This window comes from Megalobrama amblycephala, linkage group LG13 (assembly GCF_018812025.1).
Source record: "Megalobrama amblycephala isolate DHTTF-2021 linkage group LG13, ASM1881202v1, whole genome shotgun sequence".
Taxonomy (NCBI): domain Eukaryota; kingdom Metazoa; phylum Chordata; class Actinopteri; order Cypriniformes; family Xenocyprididae; genus Megalobrama; species Megalobrama amblycephala.
This window is the reverse complement of record NC_063056.1, coordinates 17529554-17554268: the sequence shown is the minus strand read 5'-3', so window position 1 is coordinate 17554268 and position 24715 is coordinate 17529554. Positions and strand designations below refer to the sequence as shown.

Here is a 24715-nt window from a genome sequence, read left to right as displayed (position 1 = left end):
AATGATACTATAAATACTAAAAATAACAAAAAATAATTAAAATAATGCTAATACTAACTAAACCTTTTGTTAGAATTATATAATAATAAAATAATAATAATTATTATTATTAGTAGTAGTTAGTATTTTCATTATTTTTGTTCTAATATAATAATAATAATAATAATTATTATTATTATTATTATGAAAATACTGCTAGTAATAACAAAACCTTATTAATTCTTATTAAAATTACATATTTTATTTTATTAGGTTATTTATTACAGTATTCTAGCATAATAATCATAATAATAAAGATCTCTGACAGCTTTTCTTAAGGGCCGTTCACACAGAACGCGTCTTTGCATCTAAAAACGCAAGACGCAGCGCTCATGAGTGGTTTTAAAAAAAAAGCGCAGCATAGAACGCAAGAGTCTCGAGACACGCCTTTGAGACGTGATGCAATAACAACAATAACGGAAATAATAGAAATAGGCAAACTGCAGAATTTACAGATACAAGTTTTTACATGGAAAAAAAGAAAATAAGATAATAATGAGCGCCTCCTCCGCCATTTTGTCATCTCGCAACGCTTGCCCCGCCTCCATGTTCTTCTGATTGGTCCACTGTTTTGGAACTGACATTGATGAGCGATGCTGCGTGTAAAAGTTGAAATTCTTTTAACTTGACACGGCGTCTTAAAAACACAGCGCTCATGTGTGAGGCGCTGCAAAAGACGCGAGACGCGAGCGTAACGGTCATGCACGTCCGTCAAGCGCGTGTTTACATAGAAAAACAATGGGAAAGTAGCGCATTGGAATAGAAAAACGCGTTCTGTGTGAACGGCCCCTTAATTGTCACTAACTAATGTGAACTTGAAAAATAATAACAATAATACATTTTTTTAATTATTATTATTATAAAAGATGTGTGCTCATATAACTACACAATTGAAGGCACACACCAAAATCTTTAAGAGGTCACATTAGTAGTCAATGATTAAGAAAGGCAGGCTTTCATAGATGTGTACTGGATCAGTACATTAAGTAACTAACCTTGTGATGAAGAGATCAGGCTCATACTGTACAATACTCTGTAACTGAACACTGTTGTCCGACAATGTGCCTTCATTCTCCAAACTGTCACTGTGGCAACACACAGATACAAATTCCCATTTTAACATATCAACAGACACCTTTACTTACATCTTTGAATGTATATTTTAAAACGTTGTATACAGATATTGGTGCACTGTGTGCAGAAGGGCACAGAAGTGTCACGCCTTTTTGTGCCAAAAACCTTCCAAAAAATAAAATTATTTATGTCTTTGATAATTAAGTTGCACACTTGTTCTAGGTATAATGCATGGTAATTACTGAGTGTCAAATTATATGATACAAAAAAAGAGGTCAGGAATTGAACCTGATTCTCCTTGAATTGTAAACTAAACTTAGATGTATCAGAGTGCTGCCCACAAGGCCATAGCTCCAAAAAACAAGTGAGCCACGACCACCCTGGTGCCCCATCAAAAATATATGAGCATGACATCCCTGGATAGTACCTATTCCTAATGGTTGTGTGTGCGTTTGTGTGTACCTGGAAGCAACAAGCCTCATCTGGACCTTACTGATGAGAGACGTACAACTGAACTCAAATTCCAACATGAATTTCACCTGAGAAAAACGAGGCAGTTGGGAGAATCACTGGTCATTGAACCAAAACGTCTCAGTGACTGTTTTAATAAATCATGACGACAAACCTTTCTTTTTCCAGAGCCTTACCTTCGACTGAGAGCGAAACACTGGGTAACTGACATTACAGGAGTGACTGTTTGAGCTTAGAGCCGTGCATTCAATCTTAAACTGGGCGTCTTCCTACAGAGAGAGAGAATGAGACAAACATGAGGCTGAAAGAGAAATGAAGAGGTAAGACAAAAAGCAGTTTATCAGACAGTGGAATGAACTTTTGTATAAACAATATGAATGTTTTGTTTAAATAATTACATTACCATTCAAAAGTTTGGTGTAGTTAAGATTTTGAAAAGAAGTTTTTGAAAGAAGTCTCTTATGCTTACCAAAGCTGAAAATATTTGATACAAAAAAAATACAGAAAAACAGTAATATTACATATTATATATTATAATGTAAAATCACTGTTTTCTATTAAATTATATTAAAAAAAAATTAATATATTTTTTAAAAAGCTGCATTTTCAGTATCATTACTCCAGTCTTCAGTGTCACATGATCCTTCAGAAATCATTCTAATATGCTGATTTTGTGCTCTAAAAATTCTCAATGTTGAAAACAGGTAGAAGCCATAAGTAACCATAATCAATTTTTTTCAGGATTCTTTATTTGAAATAGAAATCTTTTGTGACATTATAAATGTCTTTGTCACTTTTGATCAATTTAATCCATCCTTGCTGAACAAAAGTGTTCATTTCTTTCAAAAAACAAGAAAAAAACCCAACTTTCTGATTCTAAGCTATTGAACGGTAATGTACTGTATACATTGTATACATAATTGTTATCTTTATTAGTAAATAATTATTCAATAACTATTCAATAATTATTAATTATCCTAATATGCTTTCATGTTTTAAGAGGAGAGATCGTGTTGGTACCCGTATACTCAGGCTGCTGAAATGCAGGTTTTTGGAGTAATGAAGTGTGAGACTAGTGTTATATGCATTTTCCAGTTGGTTTTGTAGCTGCACTTCTACTGCAAGCCGGCGCCGAGGACTGCGTAAAACATATGGTTGTTGCCTACAAGAACAGATAAGAGCAACATTGAAGTTACATGCACAACACGTGCTATTTCAATCACCGTTTCATGTTTAGTAGTCAGCTATTCTAAACTTTTTATGATAAATATTACTATAGCACTAGGGATTAAACCAACTAGTCCTGCCAGTATGTTCAAATGTATAGTCAAAGTCACAGTAGCTGTGAATCCCATGACTTTAGTTGCGCTTATTCCATACATGCCAACAGCAGGAGGACAATTTCTCTGTTACCTTGTTCCAGAAATGTCCATATGGGCCTGTAAAACCAGATCAGTTACACATACATCATCCTCCCCACAGTCTTTGTAGAATGGGATCTAATGGGGAAAAAAAAGAGATAAAAAATTCAGTTAAAAACCTGCTGTATGAGGGGAAAAACCTTCATCCACCCTGTACATGCAACATGCATTTATATTCCAGTTTTCAAAAAGGAATAGTGATATTGAATAGCACCCACAGACTTCTTGAATGTTGTTGGCCAGCCTTCGTCCAATACCGGGCCGCTCTCGGTGTCATTGATTTTGAAGCGCAAAGTGAAGCTGATTGGTCGGATGTAATCAGCTGTATCCTAGATGTACAAAGGAAGTATGAAAGAGCGAGAAGAACAATTTCTCAAAAACAATCAGTAAGTAGTCATGTAATGAGAAGGATAATGCACAGTCAGCCAGCCATTAGGGCAAAACAACCCTCTTTTCGCGATATCGACCAGCTAAATGTACATTATCCTTCGCTTCATTGATTTTTTTAAAGACATTTGGACTTACAAAGACATGAAATGGTAGTGTGTAGCACATGGTCTGCCCCACACGAACACTGACGCCCATCACGGTCTGCCGCTGGGAGTTGTAGTCAAATAGAGCACGAGCCGAGATCTTTCTGTCATCCAACATGGCCCCCATCTGCATATCTATACAGATAAGCAGATGTGGTAGTTTAGGAAGTGTATCAGAGTTGCTATTAATAAAGCTGCTGTATATAAGCGAAATTTAATACAGTAATAAAAGAGTTCAAATAAAAGAGTTGTTTTTGGTTACATGACACTTTACCAAAATATGTGCCATAAGAGCCAGGAGAACGAGACAGGGCCAAGAAGCAAACTGTGGCGTTAAGGCATGCAGAGTCTCGGCCAGCCTTGTGGCAGTTCTTCTGGATCACATTTATGGAGTGTGGCTGGAAGGACAGGCTGACATTGATCTGCACGATACTGCGTGACCTGTAGAGTACAGACAGAGGTCAGGAGGGGAGCAAGTTGTCACCATGGGTCATAATCAGACCTGACTTTTACTACTGTTTGACACACAATTTAATGTGACGAATTGCTGTCTTGTATGATGGCAGCATTTAGACGATGCATAAAAACACAAGATTGTAATGAGGCGTAGAGTACTTTAGTAGGACGGCAGTGCCCTGTGCTCCCACAGCAAGATCCAGTAACTCATCCCCATCCAAATCCAGCAGAGCGCTCAAGCTACGGCCAAAATACTGCAGCCCTGCAGAGAGAGCGGAGCCTGGGATACGCTACAGACAGAAAAAGAGAGATTTATTAGTGTGTGAAGTATAAATTACAGGTAATATGGGGTCTAAAAGTCTAAGACCACTAATAAAAGTGGTCACTAATTTTAAACTACAGTTCAAAAAATTTGGTCAGTAAGATTTTTTTTTTCAGCAAGGATGCATTAAAGGATTAGTTTAATGTCACCCAAGATGTCTTTCTTTCTTCAGTCGAAAAGAAATAAAGGTTTTTGAGGAAAACATTCCAGGATTTTTCTCCATATAGTGGACTTCACTGGGGATCAACGGGTTGAAGGTCCAAATTGCAGTTTCAATGCAGCTTCAAAGGGCTCTACATGATCCTAGCTGAGGAATAAGGGTCTTAGCGAATCAATTGGTCATTTAAAAAAAAAACAAAAAAAAAAAAATTTTTAACCACAAATGCTCATCTTGCACTGCTCAGCAATGCGCCACGCATTACGTAATCACGTTGGAAAAGTCACGCGTGACGTAGGCGAAAGTACCGATCCAGTGTCTACAAAGTGAACATGCAAAGACTAAGGGTGCGTTCACACTTGTCATGTTTGGTTCGATTAAAACGAACCCTGGTGCGATTGCTCGGATAGTGCGGTTCATTTGAACATATGTGAACGCTGCCATCTGAACCCCTGTTGTGCACCAAACGAACTCTGGTGCGGTTCGAATGATATATGAACGCAACACGGACCAAAGACATGTAACCGAACCAAAAACAGGAAGACGAGACCCTAAAAAGGACAGAATCCTCACGCATGTCGGTTTTTCTTGTCATAGTCGCGAGTTGGCTCATCACAGGCATCAGACGCGCGTCTCCATGCAGCAGATCATTTGTGTGTGTGACGGATGGATTCCCGCCGGTGTTTTGACTACTTTACACATTTTATAAGCTCTTCACGAGTTCCCAGCTGGCCAAAATACCATCACATGCAGGCTACGCACACACAACGAGCGCATTTACCTCAGCAAACAGCACTGTTTTGGATGTTCGGTAAGTTCCGTCTCAAAATAGGCAATACGTCATAAAATCCGACCAATCACGTTGTGAATGTATCCCTATGCCTTAAGGTTCGGTATCTTTTGGTTCGGTGATAAAATTGCCAATGTGAACGCTAACCGGACCAGGACTAAATGTTTTTTTTTCTTCTTTGGTCCAGACCAAATGATCCAAACGAACCGAACTACAAGTGTGAACGCACCCTAAGTCAAAAGGCCTTTACAAAAAAAGGTAAAACAACGAAGGATGATTTTGAAGTTGGGGTAATTTTTCACCCTACCGTGATGCTTCCGCCTACGTCACGCGTGACCTTTCCAGCGTGATTACGTAATGCATGGCGCATCGCAGAACTAGTGCAAGATGAGCATTTGTGGTTTTTTTAAGAAAATGACCGATAGTTGCACTAGACAAGACCCTTATTCCTCGTCTGGGATCATGTAGAGCCCGTTGAAGCTGCTTTGAAACTGCAATTTGGACCTTCAACCCGTTGGTCCCCAGTGAAGTCCACTATATGGAGAAAAATCCTGGATTGTTTTCCTCAAAAACCTTCATTTCTTTTTGACTGAAGAAAGAAAGACATGAACATCTTGGATGACGTGGGGTTGAGTAAATTATCAGGAAATTTTAATTCTGAAGTGAACTAATCCTTTAAATGGCTCAGAAGTGACAGTAAAGACATTTATAATGTTAAAAAAGATTTTTGAATGTTCTATTCATCAAAGAATCCCCAACAAAATGTACTATAGTTTCCTCAAAAATCAAGCAGCACAACTGTTTTCAACATTGATAATAATCAGAAATGTTTCCTGAGCAGCAAATTATCATGTTAGAATGATTTCTGAAGAATTATGTGACATTGAAGACTGGAGTAATGATGCTGAAAATTCTAATAATAATATTTCTTGATCAAATATTTTTGATTAAATATAAATCTTGACAAATAAATCACAAATAAATCTTACCAAACCCAAACTTTTAAACGGTAGTGTACATTCTCACAATTTCATTTTTAATTTCAAATTAAAAGCTTATCAGAACAATTTCAGTGCAGAGTTCAATTGAAAAATCAAGTCTAATATTTTTTTTAATAGAAATATTTCTCTCTTTTTTTTTTTTATGTAATTTATTTTACATCCTAAAACTTTGTTTATTTAGGTGAAAAAACAAAATTTCCAGATTTCCCTCAGTGATCTTATTTGGCTGTACACATAAAATAGTATAGTAGTATATTTACTTGTTTGTACTGTGGTATGATGTAGTATTCGTCGCCGTGGTAGATGTAAAGAGCTCCCTGGTGGTCATCCTCTAGCGGAGCTCCCACAAGCAGATCAGCGTATCCATCATGGTTTAAGTCGTTGGCTACAGCCATAGCATAACCAAAGCGTGCATCCTGCGCCTTCTTCTGAGAATGCAGCGTACCGTTAGGTGCAAAACCATCCTGGTAGAGAGAGGCAGATATAGAGACAGAGAGAGAGATAGTGGGGAGCAGGTTTCAGATATAATATTCAAACTAGACAGTCATTTTAATATTTATAAATTTATAACTAAAATGGTATAAGTTTGAGACTAAAAAGAGGAATAAATAGTTTAGCATGAAGGGGATTTACCCTCTGTATACACTTGATATTGAATCTCTCTCTGTATGTCTCTCACATTCACATATACATCACACAAACAGTGTGGTTCTCACCCCATCCAGACAGTAGATATAGACTTTGCCTGTTTCTTTGTTTCCTGCTCCCAGGAACATGGGAGCAGCTATGAGCAGGATATCTGTTATTCCGTCCTGATCCACATCCACCACGCACACCTCACTGCCAAAATATGACCCAATCTGGAGAGAGAGAGAAAATATGTTAGGCAATCTGAAGATCCCACACTTCTTGAATGTTTTTTTTTCCATTAGGAAAGCACCGATATTAAAACTCAGGTGGATATGTTAAGCCAATAATTATTTTGATGTGATGGCCAATAACTGATATATATATATATATATATATATATATATAGAAATATGACATATATTGAAATATATACACATATGCACATACATAGATATATATATATATATATATATATATATATATATATATATATATATATATATACACAGACACACACACACATTTACGTATCACATTATAATTTCAATTTCCTTTAAAAATTCCTTTTGAGATCTAATAGATGTTACATTTAAAGGTAATCTAAATGTAAAAATAGAAAAAATTAGCATCTACACTAAAAATCCAATATTGTCTGGTAGATATTCACAATATAGATCGAAAAAGAAAAATAGAAATACTCACAAATATATGCATAATTTTTAATTGACCTTTCTATTCATTTGTGACTTAAGAATTTTAAAAAATCCTTTTGATTTAGACTGATTCGCTATAAATCATTCAGATTAATATTTGATCCCATTTGAATGATTCAGCGAAAAGAACCGATTTAACAACGAACAACAAATCTTCCACAAAATCAAAGTTTGCAAGCATGTTTTACTCAAAAGCAATATCTGGCTGATGAAATATTTTAGACAATTGTACATTTATTATAGAAATGTTTTAGATTTTATTAATTTCTATGACTTTTCCAGGCCTAGAAACCACAATTTAAAAGTCCCCTGATTTATCCAGGTTTTCCATGACTGTGGGAATCCTGATTGTGGATTTTGTTCTGAGAATCTTTAGATTTTAGAAGCGGCCTGAGTAAATGAAACCTGTTTGCTTTGGTTTAATATAAAAATAAGCTCATTAATTTTTGAGAGAGCAGGAATGTGGTGTAAAAGAAGAAGGAGAGAGAGAAAAAGCAATAAAAGATCAACTGAGAAAAGAAGGATATTGCAAAACTCAAAAAATTGGACTTCACACAAGGGTTTGATGGAGATCTGTGCTGTACAAGAGACAGTGTGTGTGAAGGGGGGCGGGTGTCAGTGTAAATAAATATAGTAATGAAGAAGAGATCGCCACCTGTTCTCCATTTAAGGCCTGCGTGATTATGACATCGCCTTCAGGGGTAAGGTCAAACAAGATGACCTTTCCTTTGTGCTTGAATCTGGGAGCACCAGCAACATACAACCTCCTCCAGTCACCTACAACCACCGATGACACTGTGTAACCTGCAACAGATGTACATACAGAGAATCTGACCATCACTAAATATTAATATATAGCTTTAAATATTATGTTAAGGTAAAAACTTGAAGGACTGATTGTTTGGTGGTTGGTTTTATGAAGCGAAATGTTACCTAGGTAGGCTGCATGGTTCTTCAGCTCCAGGGGGAACTCTTTCTCGAAGGCCTCTCGTGAGGGAATAAGCTGCCCTTCTTTGCTCTCCTTCAGGACACCTCCCTCCCAGTCATATGCTCCCACCATGCCAAACAAGATTCCATCCTACAGTCCCAAAATTATATAGCACATTATAGCATGATTGTATGTTCTAAACTACTTTTAAACAAAGTACATTGAGACTCACATCCAAAATGTGTGTCGAAAAACCAATCTGAGACATCTCCATGAGAAAGGCACTTTCATTGTATCCCAGGGTCCCTGTAACAACACAACACATTATCATTGAATTACACACTGTAAATTAATAGTATGTATTAATCTGATATGAATAGGATGCATTCGATTGATAAAAAGTGACAGTAAAGACATGTTACAAAAGATTTATATTTCAAATAAATGTTGATCTTTTGAACTTTCTATTCATCAAAGAATCCATCAAAGAAAATGTAGCACAGATTCCACAATAATATTAAGCAGCACAACTGTTTTCAACATTGATAATAATCTGAAATGTTTCTTGAGCAGCAAATCTGTATAGGATCATGTGACACTGAAATCTGGCTGCTGAAAATTCAGCTTTTTCATCAAGAATAAATTACTTTTGAAATTATATTAAAACAGAAACTAGCTATTTTAAATTGTAATCATAGTTCACATTATTCATGTTTTTTACTATTTTATATGTTTTTTATATATATTTTTCACTAAATAAATTCAGCTTGGGTATAAAAGACTTCTTTCAAAAACATTACAAAAAATCTGTAATTGTGCAGAAATCTGCTGGACAATAAAAGTACACTGGGAAACTCGTATCTTGATCATGCCTCTTAATACAAACACACAAAAAAAATGAAAATACTGAAATATAGAAAAATGTCTAAAACATAGCTAAAGGCTACCAAGGTAAGCATTATCAATACAGGGGCGCGTTTCCCGAAGCGAACTATGGTCGCAAGTTCCGTCATTACCATTAGAGTTCAATGGGACTTACGACCATGGTTCACCAACGATGCTTTCGGGAAACGCACCCCAGGATGGCAGTACAAGATAGTTGGCTAGTTTCCCAACCCTGTTCCTGGAGGTACACCAACAGTGCACATTTTGGATGTCTCCCTTATCTGGCCCATATATTTCTGGTCTTGGAGTCTCTACTAATGAGCTGATGAGCTGAATCAGGTGTGTTTGATTAGGAAGAGTTTGAAAATGTGTAGTGGTGGTGTGCCTTTAGGAACAGGGCTGGGAAACGCTCATATAGGCTATACATAAAATGTGAATTCCAGTTACTGCATAGCCTTGGCTAATCATATTTCTTCCTGTACATCTAACCTATGTGTCCTGTGGATGCACAGCTGTGCCAACTTTAAGGTCATTCATCTCCTCCCTTTCCATCCTTCCTGCCTGGCTTTCCTCAGAAACAAGATGGCACAAGAGTCACACCCTGTTCTTACAGGAATTATTTTTATGAAAAGACATCTTGTCCTGTCTTTTTCCCTATTTTTGTGATGTCTATGTCACCTACATTTTTTTTTTTTTTTTTTGGGGTAAAATGCCTTGCAGCATAGTCATTCCTATAAAACAAGGTTCATAGCCATTTTGTCTAAATGAGTGACTAAAGAAATTGGAGTATGATAAATTTCAGGTCTGCTATCAGATTATATACAATAACCCCAAAAGTATTTTGAGACACACATAAAAATGTATGAATTAAATAAATGTCACTTGTGTACTTGCATACATTGTCAAATGTGGTAAACGCATCCAAATATGTTGAAAAAACAACAACATCAACATTATCAATTAAAAAGAAATCTGATTTTCTGTTCTTTTTAGGTCAAAGAACCACTGTTGCTCTTCAAGGGAAGGACATCAGTTTTTGTTCTATGGCCTTTGAGAATGAATGTTCTTTTGCTTACCCTCTAAACTAAAAATGCGATCTCCCAATGCATCTACAATGTCATTTAGAGCAGCTTCATCCGTCACATTGAAGAAGTATTTCTCATCTGGGTCACTGGCAATGTACTTAATCTCATTGATAAAGGTCTCTGGATCCTGTTGTCTGCGGATGTAGTGACCTAATACCTGCGGAAGGGAGAGAGTGTTACTTGTTTATTGAAAATGTATCTGAAATGTTGATTCCTCAGGCTTTTGTCAATGCGTCATGTTTGAGACAAGTCACATAGTAGAGAAAGAGGAATAACAACAGAGATTTTCTCATCCGTGGAGCCAACACCTCCTCCACACCATTAGGGCGAAAGCAGATGATCTGATAGATCACTTAAAGAAGGGATACAGGACTCAGAGGAAACTCATCCTAGAAACAGAACACCTACGCAGAGGAAACAGAGAGAATATCGCTCACACCCACTGGCAGCACACCACTAATGACAAGCACTGAGAACTATTGGTGCCAGGTCATGAGTTCACTCTCTATTGGCATGTACCTATATATCTAATCTCACAATATGACTTTATATCTTAGAGTGTGATTTCACAATTTTTACTTTATATGACTCAGTGTGACTTTATATCTCACAATTAGTGTAATTTTATATCTCACAGTGGAAATACACCGATCAGGCATTATGACCACCTTCCTAATATTGTGTTGGTCCCCCTTTTGCTGCCAAAACAGCCCTTACCCGTCGAGGCATGAACTCCACTAGAGCCCAGAAGGTGTGCTGTGGTATCTGGCACCAAGATGTTAGCAGATCCTTTAAGTCCTGTAAGTTGAGAGGTGGGGCCTCCATGGATCAGACTTGTTTGTTCAGCACATCCCACAGATACTCGATTGCATTGAAATCTGGGGAATTCGGAGGCCAAGACAACACCTCAAACTCGTTGTTGTGCTCCTCAAACCATTCCTGAACCATTTTTGCTTTGTGGCAGGGCGTATTTTCCTGCTGAAAGAGGCCACAGCCACCAGGGAATAACATTTCCATGAAAGGGTGTACATGGTCTGCAACAATGCTTAGGTAGGTGGTACGTGTCAAAGTAACATCCACATGGTTGGCAGGACCCAAGGTTACCCAGCAGAACATTGACCAAAGCATCACACTGCCTCCGCCAGCTTGCCTTCTTCCCATAGTGCATCCTGGTGCCATGTGTTCCCTGGGTTAGCCATCCACGTGATGTGAAAGATGACGTGATTCATCAGACAGGCCACCTTCTTCCATTGCTCCGTGGTCCAGTTCTGGTGCTCAGGTGCCCACTGTTGGTGCTTTCGGCTGTGGACAAAGGTCAGCATGGGCACCCTGACTGGTCTACAGCTATGCAGCCCCATACACAACAAATTGTGATGCACTGTGTATTCTGACACCTTTCTATCAGAACCAGCATTAACTTCTTGAGCAATTTGAGCTACAGTAGCTCGTCTGGTGGATCGGACCACACGAGCCAGCCTTCGCTCTCCACTTGCATCAATGAGCCCATGACCCTGTCACCGGTTCACCACTGTTCCTTCCTTGTACCACTTTTGATAGATACTGACCACTGCAGACCAGGAACACCCCACAAGAGCTGCAGTTTTGGAGATGCTCTGACCCAGTCGTCTAGCCATAACAATTTGGCCCTTGTCAAACTCACTCAAATCCTTACACTTGCCCATTTTTCCTGCTTCTAATACATCAACTTTGAGGACAAAATATTAAGTTGCTGCAAAATATATACCACACACTAACAGGTGCCGTGATGAAGAGATTATCAGTGTTATTCACTTCACCTGTCAGTGGTCATAATCTTATGCCTAATCGGTGTATATCTCAGTATGATTTTGTATCTCACAATGTGACTATATATCACAATTGTAACTTTATATCTCACAAAATGACTTTATATCTTTGTGACTAATTTGACTAAATATCTTGCAATGTGACTTTATCTCTCACAGTTTACAGTTTGCACAGTTTTAAGAGCCCTCACATTTATCTGACACATTCAGCCGACTTGCGTTTTAGTCCTTTCCTGATCCTGTCTCCTTCTCATTCCCACTTTGCTTCCTGTCAATTCTCTACACTGTCATATCCCAATAAAGGTAAGGTCAAAAATACATTTAAAAAAAATGTTTGTCAGAATGCACAGCTATTTTTAAATGGCCGTCAAAAGAGAAGGATGCTTCTTGCCCAAAAAGTTACAGCATCTACCAGCAAGGGCCTAACTGGTCCATGCTACCCAGCCAAACCTCGACCCCTTGGGAGTGAGGATTGTTCATGCTATCAAGAGATGATGGCTCAGCACCCTGGACAGAGATCTGAGGATTTCTTATTTGGGTCTCAGCTGAGGTTGAGGCGTGTTCCTGCTCTCAAAAACAATCAGACAGCAACTGGTGGAAACTTCTCCAAGCATGTTCTCAAACTAGTACTTTGTTAATGATATTCGAGTTAATAAGCAATCATTCAGCAATCAAACCTATAATATTCAATGTATTTCAGTAATTATCTGCAGTGGTAATTGTTGCACATTCCTAGTATCTTGTTCTGAACTTCCACCCACTTCCCCACCCACTATGCTCACATTCCCAGCATCTCTATCCTGTAATGCCTAAAACATATCCTGGCTGCGGCACACGACCAATACAGTGAGGTTGTTTCTCTACTCTCCCGCGAGTGCTTTACTTTTCCATCCATTCCCTAGTTCTGTGCAGGGGGAAGAGAACGAGAAAGGGGAAAGGGAGAACATAAAACACATGAAACATGAAAGCTATGCTTTGGCTGGCAGGGCATTAAAACCAGCTGTCATAATTTTATTCCACAGTTCCCCCGAGAAGACGGAGAGACATATTACCCAGATGACTCTGCAAATCCGGACACCATTCTGCACTGTTTATGTAAGAGAGGAAAACATGGGCTCATTCAGGAGCAGGTTTACATGATGTCCTCCGTTCCAATGAGTGGAGAGTACAGTAGAAATGTAAAATCACTCAGGAGTATTTAAAATCGAAAAGTAAATGACTTTGAGATGGTTTGACATTTGTTTTAGTTCTTTGGACTCTTTCAAGTGTTTTAGCTGCACTGTATATCCAATTGGTTTTTATTACATTTTGTTAGAGCTTGTACTGGGGAAACTTCAAAATTGCACCATTCTTTTTGATTATGTGCTGTCAATGTCTGCGGCTTATGAGAAAAACAAAATGGAAAAAAACAGCACTACTCAACTATCTGCACTGCAAAATGAACAATGTTAGAAGACTTGCTATAAATATTATTACAAACCCGATTCCAAAAAAGTTGGGACACTGTACAAATTGTGAATAAAAAAGGAATGCAATAATTTACAAATCTCATAAACTTATATTTTATTCACAATTAAATAAAGATAACATATCAAATGTTGAAAGTGAGACATTTTGAAATGTCATGCCAAATATTGGCTCATTTTGGATTTCATGAGAGCTACACATTCCAAAAAAGTTGGGACAGGTAGCAATAAGAGGCTGGAAAAGTTAAATGTACATATAAAGAACAGTTGGAGGACCAATTTGCAACTTATTAGGTCAATTGGCAACATGATTGGGTATAAAAAGAGCCTCTCAGATGGGCAGAGGATCACCAGTTCCCCCAATGCTGCAGCAAAAAATAGTGGAGCATTATCAGAAAGGAGTTTCTCAGAGAAAAATTGCAAAGAGTTTTAAGTTATCATCATCTACAGTGCATAATATCACCCAAAGATTCAGAGAATCTTGAACAATCTCTGTGCGTAAGGGTCAAGGCCGGAAAACCATACTGGATGCCCGTGATCTTTGGGCCCTTAGACGGCACTGCATCACATACAGGAATGCTACTGTAATGGAAATCACAACATGGGCTCAGGAATACTCCAAGAAAACATTGTCGGTGAACACAATCCACTGTGCCATTCGCAGTTGCTGGCTAAAACTCTATAGGTCAAAAAAGAAGCCATATCTAAACATGATCCAGAAGCGCAGGCGTTTTCTCTGGGCCAAGGCTCATTTAAAATGGACTGTGGCAAAGTGGAAAACTGTTCTGTGGTCCGACAAATCAAAATTTGAAGTTCTTTTTGGAAAACTGGGATGCCATGTCATCCGGACTAAAGAGGACAAGGACAACCCAAGTTGTTATCAGCGCTCAGTTCAGAAACCTGCATCTCTGATGTTATGGGGTTGCATGATTGGTGTGGCATGGGCAGCTTACACATCTGGAAAGGCACCATCAATGCTGAAAGGTATATCCAAGTTCTAGAACAACATATGCTCCCATCCAGAAGTCGTCTCTTTCAGGGAAGACATTGCATTTTCCAACATGACAATGCCAGACCACATACTGCTTCAATTACAACATCATGGCTGCGTAGAAGAAGGATCCGGGTACTGAAATGGCCAGCCTGCAGTCCAGATCTTTCACCCATAGAAAACATTTGGCACATCATAAAGAGGAAGATGCGACAAAGAAGACCTAAGACAGTTGAGCAACTAGAAGCCTGTATTAGACAAGAATGGGACAACATTCCTATTCCTAAACTTGAGCAACTTGTCTCCTCTGTCCCCAGACATTTGCAGACTGTTATAAAAAGAAGAGGGGATGCCACACAGTGGTAAACATGGCCTTGTCCCAACTTTTTTAAGATGTGTTGATGCCATGAATAAAAAATCAACTTATTTTTCCCTTAAAATGATACATTTTCTCAGTTTAAACATTTGATATGTCATCTATGTTGTATTCTGAATAAAATATTGAAATTTGAAACTTCCACATCATTGCATTCTGTTTTTATTCACAATTTGTACAGTGTCCCAACTTTTTGGAATCGAGTTTGTATATTATTAATATAATTGTTTTATTTTTAAGAATTTAATATGAAAATGAGCAAATAAGAATTCATTATAAGAATAACAATAAGTGTTGTTAATTAAAAACTATTAAAAATTAGTTCTGTTAATTGAAATGAAGCTAAAATAAAATGAAATATTAGAAGAATGAACTAAAACGGAATGAAATAAAACATAAGCTAAACAGAAATAAAAAAAACTAATAAAAATGAAAAAAGCACATAAAATTACCAAAACTTGAACTAAAATAAAACTGAAAACTGAAAATATAAAAATAAAACCTAATTTAAAATATTAATAGATAGACCTACTATAATATATACAGTAAATAACATTAAAATAATCTAGTCATAGTAATGAGGAGCCATGGATGTTTTACATCTGGTTACCATGGTCTTATTACAAATACCACAATTAAAATACGCAAGCGCTCTCCATGAGTTAGACCAAACTATCAGCTTTCCTCCTGTGAAAAATCTGTTCTGTTGGAATGTCTGATTGGGGAAAAAAACTTGTTTGCCTGCAGACATTACAATATATGACTGTAATCATGAACAGCCTGATGAAGGGAAACCAATATCTGTTAAGGAGTTCAAACCCAGTTCCACTGTCAGACTATTTTAAAGTGTGTAATTTCTGTGCCACTAGTGGCACCGAACAGAAATCCTAAAATAAAGACTGCTTTCAAATAACCCGTCCTCTCTTGGTTAGACAGGCAGTTAGCCCTACACTAAAAGGTTAAGTAAATTTAAATATGTACAGCCCATTCCTGGCCCATAGATCTTATTAAAATATGTGTTGTAGATGTTATTAGTGGTGCTTGCGAGGCAAAGCATCAATATTACAATCTCACATGCTTATTATTTTTCTTCAGTACAAATCTGCGCTGTTTGTCGTAGATCCATGAACAAGGTGTCAAATTATGGTTGATGGTGGGCTTATTTGACTCAGCTTAAGCAGCCAATAAATAGTGACATTTAAACTTTATTAACCACCCTATAGACTTCCATTGAAAAAATTTAAGAGATATCTGTGGGTCAGATCATCGTAGAGACAAGTGGGCGGCCTCTTTTGACTCAGAATGGCAAGTATTCATTAAATGTCACCTTGGAAACTTTCTAGTCACGCCCTAGCAACCATTTAGAGCACTCTAGCAACTGTATGGCAGCATGAATAAGCCATATCTCAGCACCAGAACATCATAGAGACATGAGGTTTGGTTCCTTTGATTCAGGCTGAGATCCAGTCTATTATTTTCACCCTGGAAACTGTCTAGCCATGCCCTAGCAACCATTTACAGCACCATAGCAACCATACGGCAGTGTTTCTTTGTTCAGCACTTTGGTCAGCTTTGCTGTTTTTAAATGTGCTATATAAATAAAATATACTTACACTTACAATTTCTTCAGAAAATGTACACGTCTAGTTATAATTAATATATCAGCTTTTTGCTGCCTTACGGTCAAAAGTGCATTCAACAAATATACTATACTATTAAACTATATATACTACAATCCTATACTATAGTATTATATATATAACTATACTATATATAATACTATTAAAAATACTACTATACACTAAATATACTGTATAATTTGTAATTGCACTTATTGTTGAAATACAGAAAAACGCAGTTATTAGTATTGGTATTATATATTTTTTATGTAATAGATCTGAAAGTAATGCAAAATAGACTCAACGGTCCATAATTTACAGTTCATAGATGTGAGCTCATGAATATAGACAGAAAATTGATAGGACCAACACACCCTTTGAGTTTCCTAGTACGTATTTGTGTTTTTTTTAAGATACAGATGGAGGAAGACATTTTGGCTACACTGACACCCCAGGCTCTGGTGGATGCAGCTTCACTTTGTCTTTTTCTTGTGCTGTTGTGGTTTAGGGTGGCAGAATGCAATGAAGTCCTCCAACTGACCCACCCAGAGGGGTAGGGTGTCAGTGTAGAGAGGTTTTAGGGTGTGGTTCATTCCTCTGATGGCAAGGACCCCATTTAAATCTATTTCTGAGCAGCAATAATGTGGTTATGATTGTTTAAAGAATGAGGGAAGACATCTTTATCATTCAAGCACAGACAGAGAGTGAGAGAACCGGGTGGAGCTGAGCAGAGACACTGAAAATAGAGCAGTGCCAATTATGGTCAGTTTAAGTGGGGATCTGATATTCAGAAATACACTCTCCTGCTCGCTGTTTTTTTAGGAGGGGTTTTAGGTTTTTCCAGCCTACATCAGGGGTCAGGTTTAATTAATGGTATGAATGTGTATTTGTACTCACAGCGATGGCATATCTTGTGATGTTACGCTTCTCACATTCAGCCAGGGACTCAGGAAGGTCTTCCCCATCGTGGGACTCTCCATCTGTCACGACTATCATCACTTTAGTGGCTCCTTCCCTTGCTCCTCTGTCTGGACTAAAGGCCTCAGTGCTAGACATGAGTGAGAAAACAGTTAAACACAAACATTTGTGTCAGTAACATGTTTTTAAAGAAATTTCAGCAACGATCAAAGTAACAAAATTTTATGAAATGTTACAAAAAATTATATTATTTCAAATAAATACTGCTTTCTTTAACTTTTTATTCATCAAAAAAATCAGTTTCCACAAAAAAAGCAAGCAGCACAACTATTTTTATCATCAATTATAATAAGAAATGTTTCTTGAGCAGCAAATCAGCATATTAGAATGATTTTACTGAATTTAAATTATTTAAAAGTTAAAGTCATGTCCAGTGGCCCCAAAAGTTTTGCTTGAATAGTTTGTTTGTTCTATATATAAGTCAAATAAATGCCATATGGTTTAATATTTTGTTATATAACAAAATATTGTTATATAACAAAATATTACACATATTTTAAGTGCCGGTTAAGTTTTCAAATACTTTTTGGGACCCCTGTATAATTCCTGCAAATTTAAAGGTGCCCTAGAATTAAAAATTGAATTTATCTTGGCATAGTTAAATAACAAGAGTTCAGTACATGGAAATGACATACAGTGAGTCTCAAACACCATTGTTTCCTCCTTCTTATGTAAATCTCATTTGTTTAAAAGACCTCCGAAAAACAGGCGAATCTCAACATAACACTGACTGTTACGTAACAGTCGGGATCATTAATATGTATGACCCCAATATTTGCATATGCCAGCCCATGTTCCAGGTATTACACAAGGGTATTAACGTCACCAGTATTAACGTCTGGATCTGTGCACAGCTGAATCATCAGACTAGGTAAGCAAGCAAGGACAACAGCAAAAAATGGCAGATGGAGCAATAATAACTGACATGATCTATGATATCATGATATTTTTAGTGATATTTGTAAATTGTCTTTCTAAATGTTTCGTTAGCATGTTCCTAATGTACTGTTAAATGTGGTTAAAGTTACCATCGTTTCTTACTGTATTCACGGAGAGAAGAGGCGTCGCTATTTTCATTTTTAAACACTTGCAGTCTGTATAATTCATAAACAACTTCATTCTTTATAAATCTCTCCAACAGTGTGTAATGTTAGCTTTAGCCACGGAGCACTATCAAACTCATTCAGAATCAAATGTAAACATCCAAATAAATACCATACTTACGCAATTAGACATGTTGCATGACGAACACTTTGTAAAGATCCATTTTGAGGGTTATATTAGCTGTGTGAACTTTATGCTGTTTATGCTGTGTAAGGCAAGCACGAGCTCCGTGGGCGGAGAGCGTGAGGAATTAAAGGGGCCGCAGCATGAATCGGTGCATAGTTAATGATGCCCCAAAATAGGCAGTTAAAAAAATTTATTAAAAAAAATCTGTGGTGTATTTTGAGCTGAAACTTCACAGACACATTCAGGGGACACCTTAGACTTATATTAAATCTTGTAAAAAAAACGTTCAATGGCACCTTTAAGACGTATATAAATCTGAATATGGTCCATATTTCTTACTAAAATTCACACAAACACAAACTAACAGGCAGTCGATACATGGCATGCAGCAGGTTTCTGTGCTGCTTGTGTGAGGGTGACCTGCATTCTTCAAGATGTAAGTTTCGTGGCACAGCCAACGTTAGTCAACTTAGTGATTTTCAGGCGGTCGTCCAGATTCTAGCTAAATATAACTATGTGGCTACCCGCAAGAGTGCAGAGTTTAAAAACAACCAGCAGCCTTCTGCCTAATTACATCCAGGAGAGGAGAGGAGAGGAGAGGAGAGGAGAGGAGAGGAGAGGAGAGGAGAGGAGAGGAGAGGAGAATAATGGTAGATTTAATAAAGAATGAAACAATAGTGAAAACGTGAAAAAAAATCAAAAAAATCATGTGAAAAACAAAATGGCCCTCTGATTTACCACACAGAGAGACAAAAGGAGACCTGACAAAAGAGCAAGGGACTGTTTTGATGTGGTATGTGAAAAATAGAGGGCAGGATTTAATGGTGGAGAAAAATGTTTGTTTCATGAAGATATTTATACACAAGATGTTGTGAGGGACAGACATCTTAAAAACAAGTCTTGATTATGAGAAAAATGCAGATCTTGTTACACAGATGTTACTGTTTCAGGCTGGGATTTTATCAATTATGAATGCAGTTTTAGAAAGGGATTTAGAAAGAAAGCAGGCAAGAAAATAAGAGCGCTTAATTTATTGAATGTGCAGTGTATTTCAAATCTTAAAAGTATATATTTAAAAAAAAAGTTATACTTGCAGGTAAAATAATATTTAAAATAAATAAATAAAAGATCACTTAAGTGTACATATTTTTTAAAAAAAGTTTACTTTGACATTACAGCGTACATTTTAAATCATTATGCTTTAATAATCTTTTGTTGTGCTTTAAAGAAGTACACTTAAACTAACATAGTGAAGCATATATAAGTATTTGATTATAATTTTAACTGTGGTGTTATTCAATAATACACTTAGTTAATATATTTTAAATGTACTAAATTGCAACTTCATCATTACAAATACATTTAAATACATGACGTACAAGTTTCAATAGAAATTACATTAAAGTAGATTTTAGTTTAATAAATGTTTGTCAGTACATTCAACTGTCAGTACACTTTTACAGTATTTCAAAGACAATAATTATGAAATTACATACGGTTGTGGTCAGAATTATTGGCACCCTTGGTAAACATGATCAAAAATGACTATAAAAATAAATCTGCATTGTTTATTCTTCTGATCTTTAATTTTTAAAATTAGCAAAAATCTAACCTTTCATGTGTGTGTGTGTGTGTGTGTGTGTGTGTGTGTGTGTGTGTGCATCTAGTGAAACCATCGCTCATTTTCTGAAAAAAAGTTGAAAATTATATAAGTTTTAGCCATAAATGCTCATCTTGAACTAGCTCTCTTCTTCTTCTCCTCTATTAGAATTCTGGCTAGTTCAAGATGAGCATTTATGGCTAAAACTTATATAATTTTCAATTTTTTTCAGAAAATGAGCGATGGTTTCACTAGATAAGACCCTTATTTCTCATTTGGGATTGTGTAGAACAATTTGAAGCTGCAGTGAAACTAATTTTGACCTTCAACTGTTTGGTGCCCATTGAAGTCTACTATAAGGAGAATAATCCTGGAATGTTTTCATCAAAACCTTAATTTCTTTTCGACTGAAGAAAGAAAGACATGGATATCTTGGATGACATGGGGGTGAGTAAATTATCAGGAAAAGTTTATTTAAAAGTGAACTAATCCTTTAAATCCTACTTAAGAAGGTTAAACAACAGTTCAACTAATTGCATTTAATGCAAATTTAAACTGTAAAACATTTTCATTTCATTGTAAATAACGCAATTAAAGGCAGGGTAGGCAAAAAAATATATAAAAAACTTTTTTTCAAAATTTGTTTAAACTTTATTTATATATCAATACATAATTAAAATGTAAGTACTCTGAAAAAGAAAGTATAAAAATCGAGTGTCTGTAGACCTCTCACGACTGTTTTAAAGACAGCTCATTATTTCCATTCACTCCACCCCCTCCCTTCTGGGCTCCTTCCAAAGCCACGCCCCCAAAACGCATGAACGTGTGACTCCGACCACTGAGCTGGAAGACGCATTATTTACCTGAGACGAGCGGAGAGGAAGGAGCACAGTGCATGTAGTGACATCATGTCAGAATCACATGTAATAAAAATAACTTTATAATTATGAAGATAAACAAACAAGATGTATTTTAGTACTCACTATCAAGCTAGCATATTGATATTGGTAAAGTTTAAAATATATATTTTTTGAATCGCTAACGAGCTAGTTATCTATAAGGCAAAGCTAAAAACAGGTTGCATGATACACGTTTTTCCATTACCATCATTTACACTGTGATGAAGATGAATTTCGTGTAAGATTCATAACATATACGTTGTTCTACAGATCAACAGAGTAACATACACTCAAATATCAACTCACAACTGCATTGCAGACACAAAATAATAACACACACATACAACAAAGTGTGTACGACACACACAGATACAAGATAAAGACATCAGTAAACATAGGTAGAGAATATAAAAACAAAACAAAGGCGAAAAAAACGTGCAGGTAAACTTACAGGTGAACATGGTAAAAGACTTAGACAGAGGGTAAAATTATGCACAATTCAACACTATAGCTATCATTATTTATCGTCTCTACTACGGCTCGCTAAGTAATGTTATGTTAGCTATATTACGCAGCTACGTGTGCTAATGACACATGCTTCATGAAAAAATAAACAAAAAAATATGTATGATCAAAATACAAAAAGAAAGATTTACCTGTCCAGCAGAAATAAAGCCATCAAGGAGTCACTTTTCAGCCCCTTGAGTTCCCTCAGTTCTCGCCATCGCTGGAAAGCCACGCCGATATTAACTCGCGTTTTATTTCTTTGTTTATCCAAAGACTTTTTGTTCATTGCCTTTTCTTGTACTGTTACTGTCTTCCTTTTTTTGCCTGGTTTGCCTTCACTAACTGCATAGGCCGGTACTGTGAATTTAGCTTGCTGTTTCTCTGCCATTGTTTTGGTATTCCTAGGATCCATGCCTCTTGGATTCCCCAAATCAAACGTGCGCGCGCAAGTGGGCAGGTCATGTGTGGCAAAAGGGTGGTTGCCATGGTTGCGAGAGAGTGACAGCCACCTAAGCCAATCCTATGTTTCGTCCCGGATGGAAATAATGAGCTGTGTTTAATACAGATTAAACGGTCTAGAGTCACTCGATTTTTATACTCTTTTTATCAGAGTTCTTACATTTTAATTATGCATGTATATATATAGAAAGTTTAAACAAATTTGGAACAAAATTTCTTACCTACCCTGCCTTTAAGTGTCTGAAAAAATTCAGTTTACAGCATTCAGTTTACACTCAAGTATATTCTATAGTATGAGTAAGTACTCATTTTTAAAGTATGCTAAAGTGTACTATTTCACAAGGGCTAACAAGCAAGAAAAGCTAGAGAGAAAGCAAGAAAGAAAGCAAGAAAGAAAGAAAGAAAGAAAGAAAGAAAGAAAGAAAGAAAGAAAGAAAGAAAGAGTTGCAGGGAAAGTGATTTGAGCAAATAAGTCAGTTAATTGCTGGGGCTGGTGTTATTTAAAGGCTGCTGTGCTTTTATTGAGTGCTACATCTGGACTTATGTGGTTTTTAACTCACACTCTCTTTCATTTTACTGTGTGTTTGAATTAATTACTATATTTGAATTCTCTCACGTTCGTGATTGTGTGTGTGAATGTATGAACATGGTCGTGTGTTTGAACAGCTGCACGGGCGAAGGCAAAGTCTACTGGATGGTGACCACACCTGCGGCTCTGCTGAGCCAGCTCTCTCCTCTCTGCATCAGCAAACCTGAATGTTATGACAACCTTCCTCACCTCACACAACTACTGCTATCACTTCATCTACCGTGAGAGAGTGTGTCTGTCTAATGTGTGCCTTCTAGAGAATGGAAAGTCTTAAATGAGTATTTAATTGTGTAGAAACACAAAGACACAAACACACCACAAACACATAAACACAGTAAGAGAGATGAAGGACCTGCTATAAATGAAAAAGTTCCATGAAACTCTTCAACTTCTGTGGAGAAGACAGATTTTTGAGATTTTAACAAAGATTTTTGACTAAATTCCTGAACATTTTTGTTAATTAATTGACTTTTATTGCGAACCACACATTGTAAGCCATAATAGAGTAAGTTGTAAGCTGAGTGTTCGATTCACTAAAAAGTTTTTTTCTCAAAGCAAGTGAAATTATGTTTTCCATGATATGGTCCTATTAAAATGCATAGCTTGACTTTAATTAGACTAGATTGTTTAAATATCATTTTCAGACAGTAGAGTTTCTCTCCAGCAGTTGAGACAAGTTTCATTTTGTGAGCTTTTGCTTTTGTGGTCAGCAAGTGCCAGCTATGGTTAGTGTTCTGCATGTGTGCGTGTGTGTATATATGTGTGTGCCGCAGAGATTCGGCACTGGGATGCCAATAAAGAAAAATGACAGAAGCAGAAATGACAGGAATGGAAGGAGTGTGAATGGGACACAGAGAATGAATATGAGCTTCTTTAAACAAATCTTTGCTCACGTATGCAAGTCTCTGGGGAAAGGATGGAATTACAGTTTTGAGGAGGCACCTTCAAAAGCATCAACATGAAAACAAAGGCTCTATTGACCAGACAGACTCAACTATGCTACACACTTTACATTATCTCTGGATGTGGTGGGGATCAGGTTAAGGGCAAAATGTACATAAAGCGATAACTTTCAAAAAGGAGTGAGAGAGAGAGAGAGAGAGGGAGAGAGGGCTGTGCTACATTTGTTTTGAACGAGCAGTGGGTTGTCATACCAGGCCATTTGGATGGCGTACGCAGTGCGGGTCTCCCGTCCCTCCTGACGACTGATGTTCTTGGCGGCTTCAACCACATCCTGTGTTGTCTGATAGTCCCTGAGAGACCACTCGTGTACTGAGATCTCCCCGTACTGCAGGACACCAACCTACACACCATAGTCACAAACAGTAAAGTTAAAGTTGATCTTAGTTTTGACCTTAACATTTTTCCCCATCTCAGTTAATAAGCAGAAACATATGATTATAACATTATGAGGACTGTTTCCTTGTTTGACGTTTGTTTGAGCATCCTGGAGTGCATTTCCCATACAGCGACATAACTCGCTGCTTTACAGCCATAGTACAACGCATTGTTGAATAAAACTAGCTAGTCACAATGTTGGTGAATGATATCACACAGGTGGTGAACATCTTTCTTGAAATTAATCTGTTTGAGATCAAATTAATGCTAGCTAACGATGCTTTTGGGAAACGCACCACTGGTTAGGTTTGACTCCTTGTTACACATTACCTGAATGACAGCAAAACGCTGTA

At 37.0% G+C, this 24715-nt stretch overlaps 1 protein-coding gene across 1 annotated transcript in view; it reads right to left on the bottom strand.

Moving 5' to 3' along the window:
* Positions 1 to 24715, bottom strand: part of itga10 (integrin, alpha 10) — a 34080-nt gene that overhangs the window by 5877 nt on the left and 3488 nt on the right. The window contains 17 exon segments of the mRNA XM_048153797.1: positions 1035 to 1124; positions 1576 to 1652; positions 1761 to 1853; positions 2605 to 2746; positions 2998 to 3083; positions 3224 to 3334; positions 3531 to 3673; positions 3813 to 3979; positions 4154 to 4284; positions 6525 to 6728; positions 6981 to 7124; positions 8263 to 8411; positions 8541 to 8685; positions 8768 to 8841; positions 10497 to 10662; positions 17660 to 17810; positions 24179 to 24327. Coding sequence (XP_048009754.1) covers positions 1035 to 1124; positions 1576 to 1652; positions 1761 to 1853; positions 2605 to 2746; positions 2998 to 3083; positions 3224 to 3334; positions 3531 to 3673; positions 3813 to 3979; positions 4154 to 4284; positions 6525 to 6728; positions 6981 to 7124; positions 8263 to 8411; positions 8541 to 8685; positions 8768 to 8841; positions 10497 to 10662; positions 17660 to 17810; positions 24179 to 24327 — 2222 coding nt within the window.